General features: G+C 47.6%; 1 protein-coding gene across 2 annotated transcripts in view; it reads right to left on the minus strand.

Moving 5' to 3' along the window:
• Window positions 1–20,241, minus strand: part of LOC148017352 (FAD/NAD(P)-binding oxidoreductase) — a 141,165-nt gene that overhangs the window by 111,024 nt on the left and 9,900 nt on the right. The window contains exons 2-3 of one of the 2 annotated variants that reach the window (XM_087662541.1): window positions 294–342; window positions 2–77 (exon numbers count right to left, since the gene is read on the minus strand). In XM_087662541.1, coding sequence (XP_087518667.1) covers window positions 2–77; window positions 294–342 — 125 coding nt within the window. Of the gene's footprint in view, window position 1; window positions 87–293; window positions 343–20,241 lie in introns of both variants that reach the window. The other variant, XM_087662540.1, reaches the window with a different exon arrangement.

A 20,241-nucleotide genomic window follows, 5' to 3' on the forward strand; every position in this document is an offset into this window, starting at 1 on the left:
CCTGTATATATTTGTATTTGGGCTAACTTTTTTAACTTCCTCTAACTTGAAGCTTGTCCACTGATCTGGATTCAGAGCTGTTGAATCTAAACAGGAATATGCACGTGAACATATATCAGATTCCAACTACTACAAACTTTCAAGTCAGACTGTCCTGCCTCTGACACAAATAAAAGACATATGTTTGAGCTCTTGAACAAGATTTAAGATTGGGCCCTGCATTGTCATAAAACAGGAATCTAGATGATATCAAATTATATATCCATTCAAAGAGCTATGAAAGACACTATTACCTGTTTTCCCATTTTTCTCAGATTGACAGTGTGCTTCATCAGAGACCATCTACAAACATCAAGATTGGAAAAGTTCAAAATGCTGTGTGACCTAATACCAGGCATCTGCTGTAGAAAAGGAAGCACCTCTACATCCAAAGTAGTGCAAGCACTCAACTATTAAATATTACAACAAAAGCTATATGTTTAAACTGCAATACAAATTCATCAAAATAAATACAAAAGCTCACCTACAAAACAGAGAGTCATCTACTAATAGATAGCCTCACTGCCATGCACGTCCTACACACACTGCTGCTTACAAGTCATAGCAACCAAGAATGTGAAAGGTCAATAGGCAAAAGGGAATGGGAAATGAACATCCCAAGTGTTTGTGCACTATGTAGTAGCATGGAATGGAAGCAAGTATAGGAGGAAATTTGTAGTGACGGGTTAGGGACAGAGATCGAGACAGACAGTCGTCACATGCAATGAGAGACAGAGAGAGTGAGATAGAGCGGAGTAGAGAGTGAGCACGTTTGTAGGTACAATGACGAGAGTGTACCTTTAGGTTTTTAGATAGATATATATGTGTAAGTACAAGTGCTAAGGGTGTGTTCACACCCGCGCACATTTAAAGGCACAAGGCCTTTATTCCCAACAACCTCCCACAAAGCGTGGTCAGGCAAACCACCTTCATATGCTCACCTGAAAGTGTTTGGCTGCGAAGCTTTTGATCACATTTGGGCTGAAAATCATGGCTGGCAGCAATGACACCAATAATCTGATGCACATAAAGAAGTTTGAAGGCGCACATAACTTTGCAGTTTGGCAAAAGCAGTGCTACAATATCCTATTGCAAAAAAAGAAGGCAAAGCCGATCAAAACCAAAGGGGCAAAGCCCGCAGACATGGAACAAGACGATTGGGATGAGTTAAATGAGCTTTCACGCTCAACCATAGAGCTATCGATTTCTAATGTCTTGCTCTTCAACATTGAAGGTTTGGATTCTGCATATGCTATATGGACTAGACTGGAAGAATTATATGCACAAAAGAGTGTTGCAAGCAAAGTGTATTGGCTGAAAAAGCTTATGGATTTGCCTATGAAAGAGGGTACAGCAATGTCTACTCAGTTGAGTGAGTTTAACTCCATTTTCAGCCACCTAGCTTCCTTGAAGTTCATGATTGATGAGGAATTTAAGGCTACTTTCTTGCTTTGCACTCTACCAGAGAGTTGGGATACATTCAGGACTGCTATGAGCAATTCTAATGTATCATGTATAAGAGTGCTCTACTTATGGAAGAGATGAATCGGCATAACAATGCATCCAATAAGTCTTCCGGTGCTTTGCATACTAGGGGCAGATCACAGCAAAAGGGCAAATATGATAGCAAGGGACGCAGTAAATCATGTGGCAAAGATATGGAATGTCATCATTGTGGCAAGAAGGGTCACTTTAGACATGATTGCTTTTTTTTTTCTTTGCAAGTAAAATGTGGCTGATTATATTACTCAAAAAAACTGATTACAACAGAGTGCTCATGCTCAACAGACTAACTGGAGCTGATGCAAAGTCATCAATACATCATGTATACAAGCCTCTCAAGGGGGTCTAGGGGGGATGGGGGCAAGAAGCCATTGGGGGGGGAAGGGTGTATATCGACAAATGGGGCTGCTTGCTTGCATCACAAAGAACAGGCCCTGGCCGCCCCAGGTACGCATGAAGTGACCAAGGACCTCCTGATGAGCCCTGAACTCACCCTGCACCTGATCCCATCGGCCGCCGAGGGAATGGATGATGGAGGTCCATAGCTCTGCTAAAGTCGCAAGTGCTGAAAGTCTCTCTCCGCCGAAAGCCACCTGGCATTGCGCCTTCCACATATGCCATCCAGTAAGACTCCCTATGATCTCCCATATCTCCGAGCGGTCTGCTGTGGGCTCTAGTACCTAGCGGATGGGTAAAGCCTCCAAACCGACCACTGCACATGACCTTGCCTCGATCATGAATATCGTGTCCTACATCCCGGCCTCATACAAAAGGTGGGGGCCCTAGCTGACTGCCTGCCAACAGAAAGCTCCCCATGAAATACACCCAAGGCTAAGGGCTATACGTCGAAGGATAAGGCATGCTCCTCTCCACACAAGCTGCGCCTCCTCACAAGACCAAAGGCAGTGCTTTGGGGTTTCCAAAGGGGCTGCTATGTGCAGTGCTTACAACCTCCCTCCTGCATCTGGGCAAGCCAACTTCCCACCGCCAAACCTCCATGTGCCACCAGCCATAAAAAATACAACACCCTCCTCGGCCTCCAGCTATCCTATAGGCGGCGCCAAAAGGTCCGTCGAAAGGGCTCCATGATGCTGTGCTCCGCCTAGTGCCTGCTGTGTGACGGCGCCCAGCCCATATCCTCCTGCATCAGTATATGTCTGCCAATCCTGGCCGTATACTTTAGGAACCTGGGTGCCTTTTTGGCAATCGCAGAGGCCGGCCATAGCCACTCTCCTAGATCCCACTCCAGCTCATCAAGTGGTCTACCCTCCCAGATCCAAAGGCGCCACTCCTTGAGCTCCTTCCAGAAAACATAAGGGTCCAGTCGCCAAGTCTTCCCTTGAAGACCCACCACCCGAATCCTCCTCCATGAAAGGGTGGCAATGGCCAGACGTCCCCCCTCCTGAATGGCGAAGAAGGTCCCCTAGGGGGCGCCACCCACTCTACCTGCTACCTGAAGAGGGATGCCTGCTGGAGAGAACTTGGTTGCCCATACGTGATTGCTACAAATGCAAGAAAGAGAAAGGAAAAGGCAAGAAGACAGATGATAGCAAGGAAGAAAAGAAGAACAATCAGCCTAAGAAGAGCAGTGTAAAAATTGAAGAGGTGAATATAGTCACTCATAACAGTGATAGTGGGAGTGATGTATTCTTTGTCTCTTCACACTTTGGTGCACATGCTTTACTTGCAGATACAGATGATGGCATGCATACCTGGATTCTCGATTCAAGTGCTTCTTTTTATGTCACCCCTCATCATAAGTGGTTCTCCGCCTATACAGGGGATCGACATGGTGATGCCTACTGGAGAGAACCTGGCTGCCCATACGTGATTGCTACAAATGGAAGAAAAAGAAAGGAGAAGATAAGACAAATGATAGCAAGGAAGAGAAGAAGAACAATCAGCCTAAGAAGAGCAGTGTAAAAATTGAAGAGGTGAATATAGTCACTCATAACAGTGATAGTGGGAGTGATGTATTCTTTGTCTCTTCACACTTTGGTACACATGCTTTACTTGCAGATACAGATGATGACATGCATACCTGGATTCTCGATTCAAGTGCTTCTTTTTATGTCACCCCTCATCATGAGTGGTTCTCCGCCTATACAAGGGGTTGACATGGTATTGTCCATCTTAAGGACAACTATACATGTGAGATTGCAGGTATTGGCAGTGTGCAGTTACAGTTTCAGCATGGCTCTGTCTTTACACTTCAACATGTATGACATGTACCTCAACTGAAGAAGAGCTTGATTAGCACAAGGCAACTAGATGATGATGGTTTTCATACCACCTTTGGTGATGGAAAATGAAAGATCTGTAAGGGATCTAGGTTTATTGCTAGAGGTTGCAAGAGTAATACTTTGTATCCACTTCATGTATCTAGTATGCATGACCATGTTCTTGTCATGACCGAGCAGCCAAGCGTTTCTTTGAGGCATGGCTAGTTGGAACACATGAGTCAAACAAAAATGAAAGTGCTTTCTCGTTTGGGTTACTTGCCTTGTCTTTGTTATGCTGATTTTGAGCACTATGATCATTGTATTTATGGCAAACATGCACAGACGTCTCATGAAAAGTCTCTTTCTTTGAAATCTTCTCCTCTAGAGTTAGTACATTCGGATGTATGTCAAATACTAGGATTATCTTTAGGGGAAAAGAAATATTTTGTCACCTTTGTCGATGATGCTACACGGAAAGTATGGGTTTACCCTATTCGTAGCAAAGATGAAGTGCTTGACAAGTTTAAAAATTTATTGGTATCGGTTGAAAATCGGACAGATAAGACACTTAAGTGTCTTCGCTCTAATAATGGTGGGGAATATGTGTCCAAGGCCTTTCAAGCATTTTGTGACAACAAAGGGATAAAGAGGAAGCTCACTGCCCCTCATAATCTACCCCAAAATGGAGTTGTAGAGCGTATGAATCGGACCATACAAGATAAGGTCCGTATGATGATGTTTCATGCTGCATTACCCTTATGACAACCGTTCACTTAATTAATCGGTCACCAAACAAGTCTTTGGGAGGGGGGAGTTTCCCAAGAAGCGTGATCGGGCAAGCCACCTTCATATGCTCACTTGAAAGTGTTTGGCTGCGAGACTTTTGTCCACATTCATAAAGAAAAACGCAGCAAACTTGAGCCAAAGTCCTGTAAATGCATTTTCCTAGGATATGGTGACGAGGGTGAAATGGGGTATAAATTGTGGGATCCCAAGAAAAGGAAAGTAGTATGCAACAATGGTGTTATCTTCCAAGAAGATTGCATGCACAAACAGCCCGAAAAGACTAAGGAGGTCTGTAGGGTTGTATTCCGGGAAGAAATACCTTTTGGATAGCAAAATGTGCCCGTTGTACAGCAGCAAATACCTATTGTAAATGCAGGATATGTAGAAATGATCAGCCAACTATTGCCCATGATAATGAGCCACTACATGTGCAAGAACAGCCAGGACAGGAAGTTGTTAATGCTGATTTGCAGGCTGAAATGCCAGGATAGCATGCTGAAAATTGAAATTTGCAAGAACAGCCAGCAAACAATGACCATTGGGTTAGGAGATCATCTAGGGCTACTAGACAACCTAACACATTTGCTCCTGGTACAAACAATGTGGCTGATTATGTCATGTTGACAGACTGTGGTGAACCGTCTTCTTGCTTCAAGGAAGCAATGGACTGAGAGGACAGCAAGAAATGGTATAAAGCCAAGTTGTCAGAGATGGAATCTCTTGAGAAAAATGGCACTTGGGACTTGGTGCAATTGCCTAAAGGGCAAAAAACACTTCCATGCAAATGGGTTTACAAGATGAAGCTCAATTCTGGTTCCTCACCAAAGTACAAAGCAAGATTGGTTGCAAAGGGGTACAAGCAGGAGCATGGAATTGACTTTGATGAGATTTTCTCTCCTTTTTTTTTTTCCAATAAAGTGTGGCTAATTATATTACTTCAGAAAAAAAGCTGAATACATAGAAGTGCTCATGCTCAACAGACCAAGTTGGAGCTGGTGAAAGTCACAGATACATCATATATACAAGCCTCTCAAGGCGGTCATACAAGCCCCTCAAGGCGATCTGGGGGGGAAAGGGGCAAGAAGCCATGGAGGGGGAGTGTATCGCCATCTAGGGCTGCCTGCCTGCATCACGAAGAACAGGTCCTAGCCGCCCCAAGTGCGCATGAAATGACCTCGAAGCTCGTAACGAGCCCTGCACCTGATCCCATCGGCCTCGAAGGGAGTGGATGATGGAGGTCCAGAGCTCTGCTAAGATCGCCTCTACTGAAGGTCTCTCTCCGTCGAAAGCCACCTGACACCGTGCCTTCCAGATATGCCAACCGGTAAGACTCCCTATGATTTCCCATACCTCAGAGTGGTCTGTTGTGGGCTCCAGTACCTAGCAAATGGGTAGAGCCTCTAAACCCACCACTGCGCATGACCCTAACTCGATAATGAATATCGTATCCTGCATCCCAGCCTCATACAGAAGGTGATGGCCCTAGCTGACCGCCTGCCAGCAGAAAGCACCCCAAGAGATACATCCAAGGTTGGGTGTTATGCAGCGCAGGATGCGGCATACTCCTCTCCACACGAGCTGTGCCGCCTCACACAACCAAAGATAGTGCTTTGGGGTTTCCATAGACTGTTGTGTACAGCACTTACAAACTCCCTCCTTCTCCATCTAGGCAAGCCAGCCTCCCACCGCCAAGCCTCCATGTGCTCCCAGCCATTAAAAATACGCTACCCTCCTCGGCCTCCAGCTATCCCATAGACGACGCCAAAAGGTCCGTCGGAACGGCTCCGTAATGCTGTGCTCCGCCCAATGCCTGTTGCGTGGCGGCACCCAATCCATGTCCTCCTACATCAGTATGTGTCTGCTAATCCTGGCAGTATATTCCAGGAACCTCGGTGGCTTCTTTGCGACCGCAGTGGCCGGCCAAAGCCACTCTCCCGGATCCCACTCCAGCTCATCAAGTAGCCTTCCTTCCCAGATCCAAAGGCGCCACTCTCTGAGCTCCTGCCAAAAGACCAAAGGGTCCAGCCGCCATGTCTTCCCCTGAAGGCCAACCACCCAGATCCTCTTCCATGAAAGGAAAACTATCCCCTTGTCCTGCTGTCTTCTGTCAAGAGCCAGACGCCCCCCCTCCTGCACTGTGAAAAAGGTTCCACGTGGAGCGCCACCCACTCTTCCTGCCACCTTTAGGGGGATGCCTGCTGGTGAAAACCTAGCGGCCCATACCTCCCTGAGCTCTATTGGCTCTCAGATCGGGGGAGCAAGCCACTCCTGAGATATCGCTGCGTCTATCTCCCTTCTCCTCAGCTCCACTCCTCACTGGCAACCTGATACTTGCTTCAGCACCTCCTCATCTGCCATCCTGTACACCTCTCGCCATGTCCTGATGGTACGAGCCGGGGCCAACCTCCCAACCAGCCCACTAGATGTGGGGGCGCTCGCCAATCTATGCCCCTTCCCAATCCCTGACCTGGGGGTTCCAAATCACCGGCTGGGGCTCTGGATTAGGGCCTTATGGAGGCCCTGCCACACGCGGAGCAAGCTGCGTAGGAGGGGTGATCTGGGGAGGGTGATCTGCGCTGACGTGAAGATCCATCTCAGGGACAGCCTCCACTCACCGCCAAGCCTCGGTCTACAGTCCTGAAGACCCTCCTGCAATAGAACTTTCCAGGTCCGCCCTACCACTGTGAGGCCGCGGACAACTAGCTTGCCCAGGAGGGCCATACTCTAATACTCTGGGTCCATGATCCCAAGCCCTCCCTCTGATCAATGTCGTATAATGGTCGCCCACGTCACCTTGGCCCTCGAATCCCTGTAGCCGTCTGACCCGAACCAAAGGAAATTCCGCACTAGGCGGCGAAGCTGCATTACGCAAGAGGAGGAGAAGCACCAACATGAGGCGATATACCAGGCCGTCGCTAGGAGGACCTGGTTAACTACCAGGGCTCGGCCGCCTAGTGAGAGACGAGCCGTGCTCCAGTAGGTCACCTTCCTCCGAATAGAATCGAGGACTGGAAAAAATTGCTGGGCGGGAGTGATGTCGAGCCCCACCTGGAACCCTAGGTACCGAATGATTTATCCTCTGCTAACCCATCTAAATCCTAGGTGGACGCCCCACTCCGTGCTAGAGTCCAGGTCTATAAGGAAACCAACCAACTTTTGCCAGTTGATTTTTGTTCCCGCTGCAGAACAGAACACCTCAAGAGCCAACCTCACTCTCTCCAGCATCAACTCGTTGTCCTCTATGTAGAGCGTTGTATCATCTGCATACTCTTGAGTCTAACAACAAGGTCTCCTCTCTAACTGGAAGTCGAAGCCACGTAAACCGCTCACACATAACCTTAGGAAGTGAGACATCGCCTCTGCAAAGAGAAGGAATAGGTACGGGGCCAAGGGCAGCCCTGTTGGACAGATCTCTCCAGCCGAAACTCCTCCCCTCGCCTCCCTCATATGAGAACCCTGGTGGTGGCCAATCTATAAAGTGCAGAGACCCCGAAAATCCAAGCCTGGGGGAAACCCAACCTCACCATAGTGCCCTCTAGGAAATCGCAGTCCACCCTATCATAGGCTTTCTCAAAATCCAAGAGTAGTACGACCAGTCTCTGCCCACTGTACTGGGCCCACTCTGTCGCCTCAAAGAAGGTGAATACATTGTCCAGGATGCTCCTATGCTGGACAAAGCCTGTCTATGTGTCATGGATGATGTCTGAAAGCAAGGGGCGTAGTCGCGTACCAATCATCTTTGCCAATGCCTTATAGCCCACTAACAATAAGGTGATCAATCCCCACTGGGAAATCTCCAACCGGTCTCTCCCTTTGGGGAGAAGACTAATAAGGCCTGCCGATAGACTCCCTGGCATCTGTCCTAAAGTGAAAATCTCCTAAAAGGCCATTAGTAGGGGGTCCTTCACCACATCCCAGAAGGTAGTGATGAAAGCCTTAGAGAGGCCATCCTCTCCCGAGCATTTCTGCCCATCCTGTGTATGGAAAGCCTCCTCTAGTTCCTTCTCTATGAAGGGGGCTAGGAGGGAGCGCCCCATCTCCTCTGTAACGAGGGACGGGATGTTATCCCAGACCTGCTATCTGCATCGCAGTCCTCTAGCTGAGGTTATCTCCTACTACAAGAGGCAACTATAGTAGTCGGTGGCAATCTCCATCACCTCATCTGGGCTAGAACGGGTCCTCCCATACTGATCTCGGAGGTTGCGTATCTACTCTCCTGAGGTGCGAGGCTGGTGCACCTGCAAAAACTCCCTGCACATCGTGCCCCCTTCCGCCCCCAGAACACTACTGAGGTGCGAAAAGAGAACTCAGAGCGTCTGTCCTCTAGGCCAGGGCTGCTCGCACACGCACCTCCTGTGCGTGGAGAGTGGGATCCCCTGGTACCCCCTGTAATAATCTCTGTGTGGCTACAAGGTCCCGCCGGAGTGCTCTCTTCTCCTCCCAGCTCTACTGCCTGGCTTGTATGGCTGCCTCTTGGCAAATTCTACTCAACTCAGCTAGGGCCTCTGCAACCTCCTCTGCGATCTGGCCCCTCCTGTCCCACTCTTTGGTCCAAATCTGCTCTATCTGTCTCGTCACCTCCTCCCTCCTGTAGATCGAGTCAGGGATCCGACAAGATCGTGTATCTAGGGCAGATGCTGGGGGATCTAGTGTCAGGAGAACCAAGAAATGATCGGATAACGTGGTGCCCGCCAACTGCCCAATCTGGCCTCCCCGAGAGCCTCCCTACTCTCCCACATAGAACCTGTCCAACTGCTCCAGTAGGACTACACCTAGCCGCCGCCTATAGGCATCGCGTGCTCCTACTGCCAGTAGAAACACCTCCCATGCCTCCTGCTCCTTCCCAGCCATGCCTAGGTAGTTTCTCCCTCTGCCCTGCCAGTCCTCCAAAGCCTCCAGGTTGTTGAAGTCTCCTCCAACAATCCAGGAGTCCACCTCTGGGAGTCCTTCCGCGATCTCCACCCAGAATCTGCTACGTGCCCTGACCTCCGTGGGGGCATAAATATTAAGGACTCCAAGGCACGAGTCCCGAATATCCAATCTGATCCATAGCACCCTCCCTGCCACTATCGTCCCGTGGTCTCGAAAACAGGCGGTAAGACTCAAGCCAATACAGGTGCATACGCCTCCGCTCCTACCATAGGCACCTATGGTGTGCTCCCAGTAAGTGTGCGAGCTGCCTGGGAATACCTTCCCTACCCGCTAGACCTGAGTGGGGGTGAGCTTGTGCTCCTGAAGAAGTAAGATGTCGATCCATCTGGCAAGGGCAAGCTGCAACTCCTGCCGAACAATCAATTTCCTGGAACCACACGCCCCACTGTAGTGGAGGCTATTCACATTCCACGATGCAAGGTGTAAGCTTATGGGAAAACCTGTGACTGCCTGAACAGGCATCTATTCGGTGGGAAGGCTGCTAATGACAAGGAGGAGCTATGAGGCATGCAGGTACGCTTTGCCGCCGTTCTGGACGGCGAGCTCCATTCCCCCATGGTGGCCCTCGGCCAGACCCTAGGGGTGATAGAAGTTTCAGGTGGTACTATCAATGCATCTATCAGCCATGCTAAGAGTCGTGACTCTGTGCACTGGTAGAAATGGGCCGCCTATGCCAAGGGCCACTCGATCACATCCCTCGGAGCTCTCCACTGTGGAGGGGCTCAAAAGATAATGCTTAGGTGAGGGACCTCGGCACCAGCCCACCAGTTAATGTCCATCATGCAGCCAGGCCACTGTTGTGTAAACAATGCTAGTCCTTCTTCTCCCATCCACTGGGAGGTGTGGTCCGCCACCTAACTCTTCAACTCTTCCTCTATCAGTGTCGTCGTCCACTCCCCTAAGTGAGAGAACTGAAGAAAAAAGGCATAGTTCGGTCCATCCGGTGGTGCTAGTAGATGGACCTTGCCCCTCCTTGACTTACGAACCACGAAGATCCCCACCTCTAGAGATAGTGGAAACTCTCCGCGCTCCGCAACTCTCAAGTAGGACCATGGGCCATTGCGGAAGAACTCCTGTGGCAACACGTGTGCCTGTCTCGAGAAAGTGTGACGGGTGGCAGGAGTGGATGAGCTGGTGGTTGTATGGGAGAGAGAAGACTGCTAATGCGAAGAGGATGTAGGCGTGTGTGGCTCATCACCTCCTGTGGGAGGAGGGGGGGTGTGTCTGGGAGGGATCACCTGAAGCAGGTGTGGATCAGGGGGGTGCTCGATACGGGAGGTGGCGAGGGGGAGGATGATTAGGGATGGTAGGATGGACGGAATTACATGGCGGGTGTGGGGGGGCGGCTGGTGGTCCTCGAAGTGGGGTGCTACACGGGGGGGGACATGGGATGTAGGGAGCGGTGGGTGTGGGGGCTGTGGGGACTCGGGAGAGATAGTCTGTGGCACGGGTGGTGGATGTAGGGGGTGCCGTCCTGCCGAGTGGGGCGAGCAAGGGGGGACTATGGAGTGCTCTGCTAAGGGGGCGTCACACGCCCACCTACTCCCTGTTGCCGAGGCTGGGTCTGAGATACTAGTTGCACCCCCCCCTGTCGTCTCCCTCTCTATCATCTCTAGACCCGTGTGAAACCATCAACGTCCACCTACGGGCCTGCCGGCAAAGCAACCTTGGCTCCGAAACGCATGCAACCTGCTGCCTGATGCCCAAAGTCGTGGCAGCGCAGACACTACCTTGGCTGCCCCGTCACAATGACCTGCTGCCTAAAGGAGTGCCTGTCCGCCCCAATCTCTAGGAACTGTGGGATATTCTTGACCTCTTTCATTGCCACCCGTACCTTTGGGACTCCTGTAGCTGTCACTGCATCCGCGAAGTATAGTGCCGAAAAGCCATCCAAAGTCTTCCACCAGCTGGCGATACTCAATTGCCAGGCCGGGGAAAAGAAGGGTTGAGCAACACGGCAAGAGACAAAGAGATGAAGCAATGTATCATGACATGTACAAAATACACTGCGACCACCAGAGATCTTGTGAGCACGCAACACGTTCCCAATTGGAAGATCCCCAATAAACAACCTCCACATGAACACTTTAACTTGATAAGGAACCTTTGATTTCCAGAGTTGGATGAATCTTTCTTGCCACTTCTTTTTGATGTCCGAAATATGCCATAATTTTTTAGCCTTTCCTGTGACCCATCTCTTGGCCTCGACCATCCAGTGATATATCCGATTAGCTAAGCTTTTCTCGAAATCATCAAGAAACACAAACATCCAATCTTGCCAAGGAGACGATGGTTGTAAAGCAAGCAAAGGAGAGAACCTTAGAAGCATGTCCTGTATGGATGACCAAATGTCATGATATCCTTGAGGCACCCGAAAGTGCTGACAAATATGGTGGAAAGAATAAAGACGGGGCTGCCCAGGAATGACACCATCATGAACTTCTCTGTACAACCCCAAACGAGCTATCCGATTAAACTTGTCTCGCTGCAAATCTTTATCAGGCCAATCCAACAACCAAGAGGTAGCCAGTACTTCTCCTTGCAGAGAATTCTCCTCCTTACAAAAATCAAGAGGGTGCCAAGCTGCAAAACATAACATCTTTTGCCAGGATGCAATCAAATGAGAGAGGAGAAAAGATTGGGAGACCTTAACAAGCCTCATGGAATTAAGCACATGCCACCAAGAAACTTAAATAACTGTGCTACCATGAGATATGCCAATCTTTTCTATGAAAAATTTTGCAATATCTGACCAGGGATGACTCTCTATACATAGTGCCTACAAAAGTGCTAGTCTCAAAGCAGCCATACGCACATTAACATCCAATAAAGGTGCTACCCCCATCCTTTTAGGAGTAGTCACATGTTGCCACAAAATCCACACCTGGCCCAAACGATTCCCTTTCTTTTTCCACAACATGAATCGGATAGGCTGAACCAATTCCAAAAGAGACTTCTTAGTCCAAGGAAGCAATGGCAGAAAAAACAACATCAAACTGATCATGATGATTTCCAGTACATAAACCAATCACAAATACGAGATGACCTCCAATCGAGCAAGGCATGGGAAGCTACATCCACACCAATAGGATAACTCAAATGTCGGGTTATATTTCCTTTAGAAATCACAACTCCATGCCAACCCCAAGCCTGCAAATCATTCTCCGTACACGAAAACAGTGTAAATTTCTAAACATTAATATGAAGTCCGGATGCTAAAGGCAAAAGTTTCCACGCAGCCATTACCCAATTAACATTAGTGCGATCAACCTTAAGAAACACAAAGGAATCATCGACCAAAGATTGACCCAAAAGTTAGGCACCACTAGGAAGAGACAAACCAACAATCTCTCCTTGATCAATCAACTTATCCAACAATGAGAGCATTGGGTGAGTGACCAAAGCAAATAGCAAAGGGTTGAGAGAGCAGCCTTGCCGAAGAGACCGAGACAACGCAATTTCATCTATGATCCCTCCATTAAGTGCAATACGAGCCACAGCACCCTATCTAATGGTATCAACGAGAAATCATTCGAGAACCAAATCCCATGGTGGACATTAGTTGCCGCAAGAAAGACAACATGGCCTGCCAAGAGGCAATCAAATGAGAAAGAAGAAAAGACTGGGAGAACTTTACAGGTCTTGTGGAATTAAGCACATGCCAACCTTGACACTTCCAATACATAAACCAATCATGAATACGGGATGACATCCAATCCAACAATGTATGGGGAGCTACATCCACACCAATAGGATAGCCCAAATGTCTGGTTATGTTTCCCTTAGAAATCACAATTCCATGCCATCCCAAGGCCTGCAAATCATTCTTCGTGCAAGAAAGCAGTGTAGATTTCTGAGGGTTAATATGAAGTTCTAATGCGATAGTAAAAATATTCCGTGCAACCATTGCTCGAAGATTGCCCCAAAAGATGGGCCCCACTAGGAAGAGTCAGACCAACAATCTCCCCTTGATCGGCCAACTTTTCCAACAGTGAAAGCGTCGGATGAGTGACTAAAGCGAACAGCAAAGGGCTGAGAGGATAGCCTTGTCGAAGAGGCCGGGACAAGGCAATTTCATCCGTGATCCCTCCATTAAGTGCGATACAGGATACAACACCCTGACTAGTAGTATCCACAAGAGAAATCATACAAGGCCCAAATCCCATGGTGGTCATTAGTTGCCGCAAAAAAGACCAGCTAACATGATTAAATGCCTTTTCAATATCAAGCTGAAATATAACCACCTGTTGGGCTGAAGCTTTGGCATAGTCAATCCCCAGTTGAACATTCAAAATATTATGCATTAAATTTCAGCCCTTAATGAAACCATATTGGTGTGGATGAATCAACTGTAGAAATACTTTCTGCAACCTGTTGGCAATGATTTTAGAAAAGATTTTATATAAAGAACCCATTACAGAAATGTGTCTCCATTGTTTCAAGGAGGATGGAGAGGGAACCTTGGGCAATAACCGAATGACAGCAATCTTCCGGTCCGAAGGCATCTCACTAGAATTCCACACTTGCTGACACAGACGAGACAATGGATCCTTAAGTTCCTCCACATGGGCCGAAAATAGTTCATTAGGAAGCCCATCCCAGCCAAGGCTTTTCCTCTGAGGCAAATGAGATAGCACCTCATCCGCTTCCTCTTCCGAGATATCGGCCTCCATCAAATCAACCCATTCTGGCTTAACCTGATTACCAACCAAATTGCAAATATATCTGCGAGCAAAGAGCCATATCTGAAAGAGTCTCCTATGGGCCCAACAACGATTTATAAAAGTCAACGCACATCTGAATGATGGAAGCAGGTTTAGTCACCATAACACCTTGCTCATCCATCGAGTGCACAATAATTTTAGGAGCATATTTCTTATGCAATCGAGCAAAAAATTTATGGGATTGACAGTTATTGTCGTGTAAAGCTTCTGCTCTGGCCAGCAATTTGTATTTAGCATATTCCACTTCCTATAAAGATTGATCTCTGCCTTTCAACCATTCAATGCATGTGAGCAAGTCATCATTGGAGTCCCCCAACTGACGCAAAGACAACGAGTGGGTCAACAATGCTTGCGCATGCTGCGATTCAGTGCGTAAAGAGAAAGCATGCTGAATACCATACTGTTGGGATAACAATCAAGTAATTATCCCTAAATACAGCCCATGCTTGCATCCCTTCAGTGAGGACCCTAGAGCTAAAAGAAGTAATCAGTTGCTGAATATATTCCAAAAACTAATTTTGCAGCAAAAGGATTGATTGAAACGAAAGAGCAAATGGTCAAGGAGGGCCTTAAAGGCATGGACAGGTCTGTGATTCAGCTCCAAGAGCAAAGGATGGTGATCTGACAAAACATGTTGTTTCTCCACCCACATATCAATAACTTCAAGAAGAAAAGAATCACTCTAGCAAATACGATCCAATCAAGCCCAAGTATTTGGGTGCTGAAGAGAGCAATAAATATATCCGGCTTGAGAAGGATGCAACCAAGACCACATGTCCTGTTTCAAGGATATAGCTGCCAGAGCATCCCACGCCTATAATTCAAGACCATCCATAACCAAGTGCTGTGAAGTTGCCTGATCCATAGATACACATGCATTGAAGTCACCCATAACAAATCCTGGACGAGCCATGGCCAGACAATGCAAATCATCCCAGAGTTGACGACGTTCTCGAGCAGAGAAGAAGCATACACCCCCACTAGCCACAAAACCTCTCCCTCATATAGGATTTCCAGAATCATAAATCTACCGTGATGGTCCTGAGAAACCAAAGATGGTTGCAGGGATGATTTGACGGCCAACATAACTCGAGATTTAAGTGGAACATGTCCACTAAAAAAAACCGAATAATCCTTGTACACATAGGTAGATCTTGCCAAAGCATGTTTTTTAAGCTCCATAGCACAAAGAACATCGCAATTTCCAATTAACACTACTTTCCACAACCGATGTTGCTTACTGCCCGAAGAAACACCTTTCACATTCCATAAAGCAATTTTCATGATAACACAGAGAAAGAAAACTACTGAACCACCCCTTTCCCTTTCCCTTTCACATCAACAACTTTAGTTGCTTGAATTTTTTTCATTTCACTTTGGATCACATCTACTAGATCTGCTCTCTGCAAACTAGCAGTTGAATCACGGGAAGGAAACTGCTATTGTTGAGAATGATAAACATCACAAGGAGGCACAAGCCTCCCTCGCAAATCAAAGCGCGAAGCAAAATCAGAAGCCCTTTTATCCTCTGCAACGATTGCAAGAGAACGTGAGGGTCGAGGTTTCATGTAGAAACCCCTACCTCTACGTTGAAAAGTTTGAGTGATAGGCAACAGAGGTGGGTGAGTAGGAGACAAACGAGGCTCCTGTCTAGCATTGCGTCTAACCACAATGACCCAAGACTTATCCTGCAAAGGCAAATTCCGACCAACCAAAAGCGATGCACGCTCTATACCAGTTTGAGAAACATTCTTCTTTCCATCATCATATGCATGTTGGGCAAGCCGCTCATGATCCGCTTTTGGCTGCTGTACCACTTGCTAGGGATGATGCTCAGGCATATGCGTGTCACAAACCATTGAACTCTACAAGACATCCAAGCTTCTATTGCATTCAAAAATGAAATGGCCCAATTGACCACATCTGAAAAAGTGACCAGCAAATGTTCCCTATTTTCAGCTCGTAAACCAATGTTTGCAATCTCGAAACCTCAAACCAAACTTTAGTCCGGCGAGGTTTCCCTATATCCCAAAGCATGGAGGCCATATTCCTATTACGGGAGGCAAACCGAGGCTCCACCAATACTTCACCAAGAGTTCTCAATACCAAAGATAGAAGTCTCCAAAGATGCGCAAGCAAATCAACCACCTCAACCCAAATAGGACATGCCTACCTAAGTACTTTCTTAAATTCCACCATAGGTCTCCAAGGGACCATATGTACTAATTGGCCATCCATAAACAAAGGGATATATTGCATAATAAAAGCACGCACTTCCGGGGAGTGAAAAAGGACTTCGAAGAACCCCTTCCGTCCATCATAAATCTCTTCAACAAGCTGGCCTTGCACTTGTGCTGAAGCATCATCTTGACCCACCCATCTCATCCCCATCCATCAACTGTCCAGAGTCTTCTGCTGACGAGTCACCATCTGATTCGACCAAATCTTTATCATCCCCATTCCCGATATGCTGGTCAAGAAAAGCCATATCAATACCATTTGACTCCCGCAGTGTCTCCATAACCAGACCTCTTTAGGGCTGCCCAAGTCTGTCCTTCAACCTATCTGCAGGTTATCGCCTGAATAGCACCCACCACCTCATCTGCACCCGCAGCCAATTATTCTCCTGCACCCACCTCCTGTCTGTACTGCACCCACTAGCTGGTTCACTCCCCATGTCCTCTTGATGAAATCTTAGCCAGACTCGCAGCCCGTATAACTGCTCTTCAGATCGACGACCTTCTCTCTCTCTCTCTCTCTCTCATGTGCTGAACGAAGGGAGAAGTGTGCACACAGAGTGCAGGAGGAAACATCGAGACAGCAGGGGCACAAGTAGAGCAAGGACGGGCAGGGAAGAGCGCAGCACCAGCCACGCAGGCTAGGGTTGAGTGCCCCTCAGGCAGCGTGCAAGGGAAGGGCGCAGCATGAGCCACGCATGCTAGGGTTGAGGGCCCCTCAGGCAGCATGCAGGGGAGCAGGTCGACATCATTCACAGGTTGACATCTGTTCTCTCTCTCTCTCTCTCTCTCTCTCTCTCTCTCTCTCTCTCTCTCTCTCTCTTCCGTGTTTGTGGTTCTCTACCGTTGTGCACTCTTACATGGTATAATCGCTGAACTGAGGACATGGAGTTACCCCATCAAGTGGAGACCCCTGCATTTTCAACCATCTACCCCTTGCTGGAAGCATAGATTTTCTGTGTTCTACTAATCCATACAACTCAAGCAGACCATCTACTGTCATTCCTTCACAGAGCTGTAGTTGATTTCCACCATTCAAGACTATCTACAGCAATACGCAGATTTTGTGGGTATTCACAGGTGTTGAAGATGTCTTATCACCAGTTCAATGGCTTTGATGACACTAACAACGAGATCTCTCATCACTCCTCTGAAAGGCAGCATGATCATTGTGAAGATCAAAGGTCCTAGCCCCATGTTGAACGGAAACCCTCTCTTGAACGATCACAAATCGAAGCAGCCATATCCTCCCCCCTCTCTCCATGACTCCCATAGGGCCGATCCTTCGTGTAAAGAGCTGAATTAGGGGTACTCCTCTTCCTCTCCTCTCAGGTCCCTTCATGACACTTCTAGCCGTTGGATGCCTATGATGGCACCAACTATACAAGTGCCCATTCGGATAGATCAAATTATTTGCTTTGGTCCTATAAGGTGGAATGTATTCTTGACACCTTCGATCTTTAGGAGTTTGTTACCACCCTATTCCCCATCCCATGGAGGATCCTAGAGTGGGATCGTCAATGGATCGCCCGGCCCTATAAAGTCAACTCAATTTTAGAGCTCAATCCTTCCTCTTTACGAGCTTACACGATTCTGTCCAAGTGCATGTGTGTAAGTTGCGGCAAGCAACGGAAGTGTGGACAAAGCTAGCTTCTTTCTACTATCAAAAGACATTTGCCCACCAGATTACTCTTGAGAAGAAATTACATATGCTCGCTATTGACGACTCTCTTTCCATGAAGGATCACATCAACCAGTTGGAGGATATGAGAGATGAGGTTTTTTCCCTCAACAAGATCATCCCTTCGGAGGATATGGCCATGATTCTCTTGACTCAACTGCCATCTCCAAAATACAATGTCTTCTACACCAATCTTCTAACATCGAGGACCCGCGAAACTCTTCTATGGGAGGAGCTTGCCCTACTTGTCTTGAAGCATAACAAGCATCTGAAAGAGGTAGCCAATGCATCCAACTCCACAGAAGCTTTTACCACACGTACAGGAGGGGGAAGAAGAAGAAGAAAACAAAGGCCAAGCCCAGAAGGAGACACATAAGCATTCTTTAGACTCTAACATAGATTCAAAGAAGCCTCAATGCCCACATTGTGGAAATGGGACACACCCTAAGGAGAAGTGTTGGATGTACCCTCACCTTCGTCTAGGAGTAGAGGATGGTGCTACATCATCCGGGCCTTCCTCTATCTCTATACCAGCTATTACCCATGAATTTGTGTTCGTTCATATCCATGTGTTGGAGAAGCCTTCTTTTGTGGTTGACTCGTCTTCAAAGAGCCCTTAGCTCATTGATTGTGGTCTTTGAGTCATATGATCCCACAAGGAGATATACTATAGAATCTTCATCCATCTTGGGGGTCTTGTTAGTACTGGTGACATTTGTTCAGTGCCTATTAGTGGTGCTGGCACTTTGCCATTATTGCCAAACCATTTCTCTAGCTCCATTTCAAAAGTCTTACATATTCCAAACTTGGCCATTCCACTCCTCTTCGTTCATGCCCTAACAAGACTTGGTACCTGAGTTGTCATCAAGCAAGCCATGTTTATTGAGGATTCTTCTTTAGGAGTTGTTTGGCGATAGGTTGGCAAAAGACTGAGGGATCTGGAATGCTACCGAAGAAGAGCCTGGGGAAGCGCCTTCGTAAACAAATCTGCAAGATTATCCTCCATCTTGCAATACTCCACATCAATGGTCCCATCCAGAAGCTTCTCCCGAATAAAGTGATACTGGATCTCAATGTACTTTGTCTGGGCATGAAATACGAGATTCTATACCAAGGCAATGCAACTCTCATTGTTGCACCGCAGAAGACTAGGACGAGGCTGGGAGCAGCCAAGCTCCTCCAACAATCTCCGAAGCCACACAACTTCACATGTGGTGGAAGACGCAGCTCGATACTCCACCTCAATAGAAGAAAGAGCTACCGTAGACTGCTTCTTGCTACTCCAAGAGATAACACCTGTACCCAAGGTAAAGCAGTAGCCTGTAGGAGACCGTCAATGGTCCACATTGCCAGCCCAATCCAAGTCACTCAACAGTTTGAATAAAGGAAGGTCCGGTCACACATTGTGACTGTTGGAGTTCCCATTTGGTCTCTCTCTCTTTCTTGCTCTTGCTTTCCTACCATAGCTCTTCCAAGCAAGCTTCAATTCTTCTCACCTTTCAACTGGTATTAGAGCATGGTTGCTGGAGTATTCAACCTGCAAGAACAAGATCAGAAGCATTTGTATCTGCGGGATAAGAAATCCCTAAGTCAGAGGTCCCCCTCAAATACCGAAGAATCCTCAGGGCAGCCTGCCAATGCACCTGTTTGGGCTCAATCATGAACCCTGCCAAAAGACCCACAGCAAAACAAAGATCAACACGAGTGTTGAGAAGCCAAATCAAGGATCCAATCAACTGACTGTAGCATGAAGCATCCATCATGGGAGAATCTGAGTATGAAGTGTGTTAAGAAGAGTGCTAGGATTTGCACTGAGGACACACAGAGTGTACGACCACGACAGAAACACAAAGACACAAACATAAACACAGACACAAAGGGCAAAACTCAAACCCTAAACGCAAAACTCAAAACTCAAAACTCAAGCACAAACAAAAGAAGGGAGAGAGAGAACACAACTCTAAAGTGAATGAATGCTATAAATGAATGTAAGAGTGTACAGTGTGCTCAAGGGCAGAGCAATGTCGGAGTGTGACGTCCACCGATAACAGATCCCAAGTCTGTGACCACCAATCGGAGTGTAGAAGTGCTGAATAGTGAATGGCAGCAGGCTGGTC

This window comes from Lygodium microphyllum, chromosome 22 (genome assembly GCF_053477565.2).
Source record: "Lygodium microphyllum isolate KBCC chromosome 22, Lygodium_microphyllum_v1.1.10, whole genome shotgun sequence".
NCBI lineage: Eukaryota > Viridiplantae > Streptophyta > Polypodiopsida > Schizaeales > Lygodiaceae > Lygodium > Lygodium microphyllum.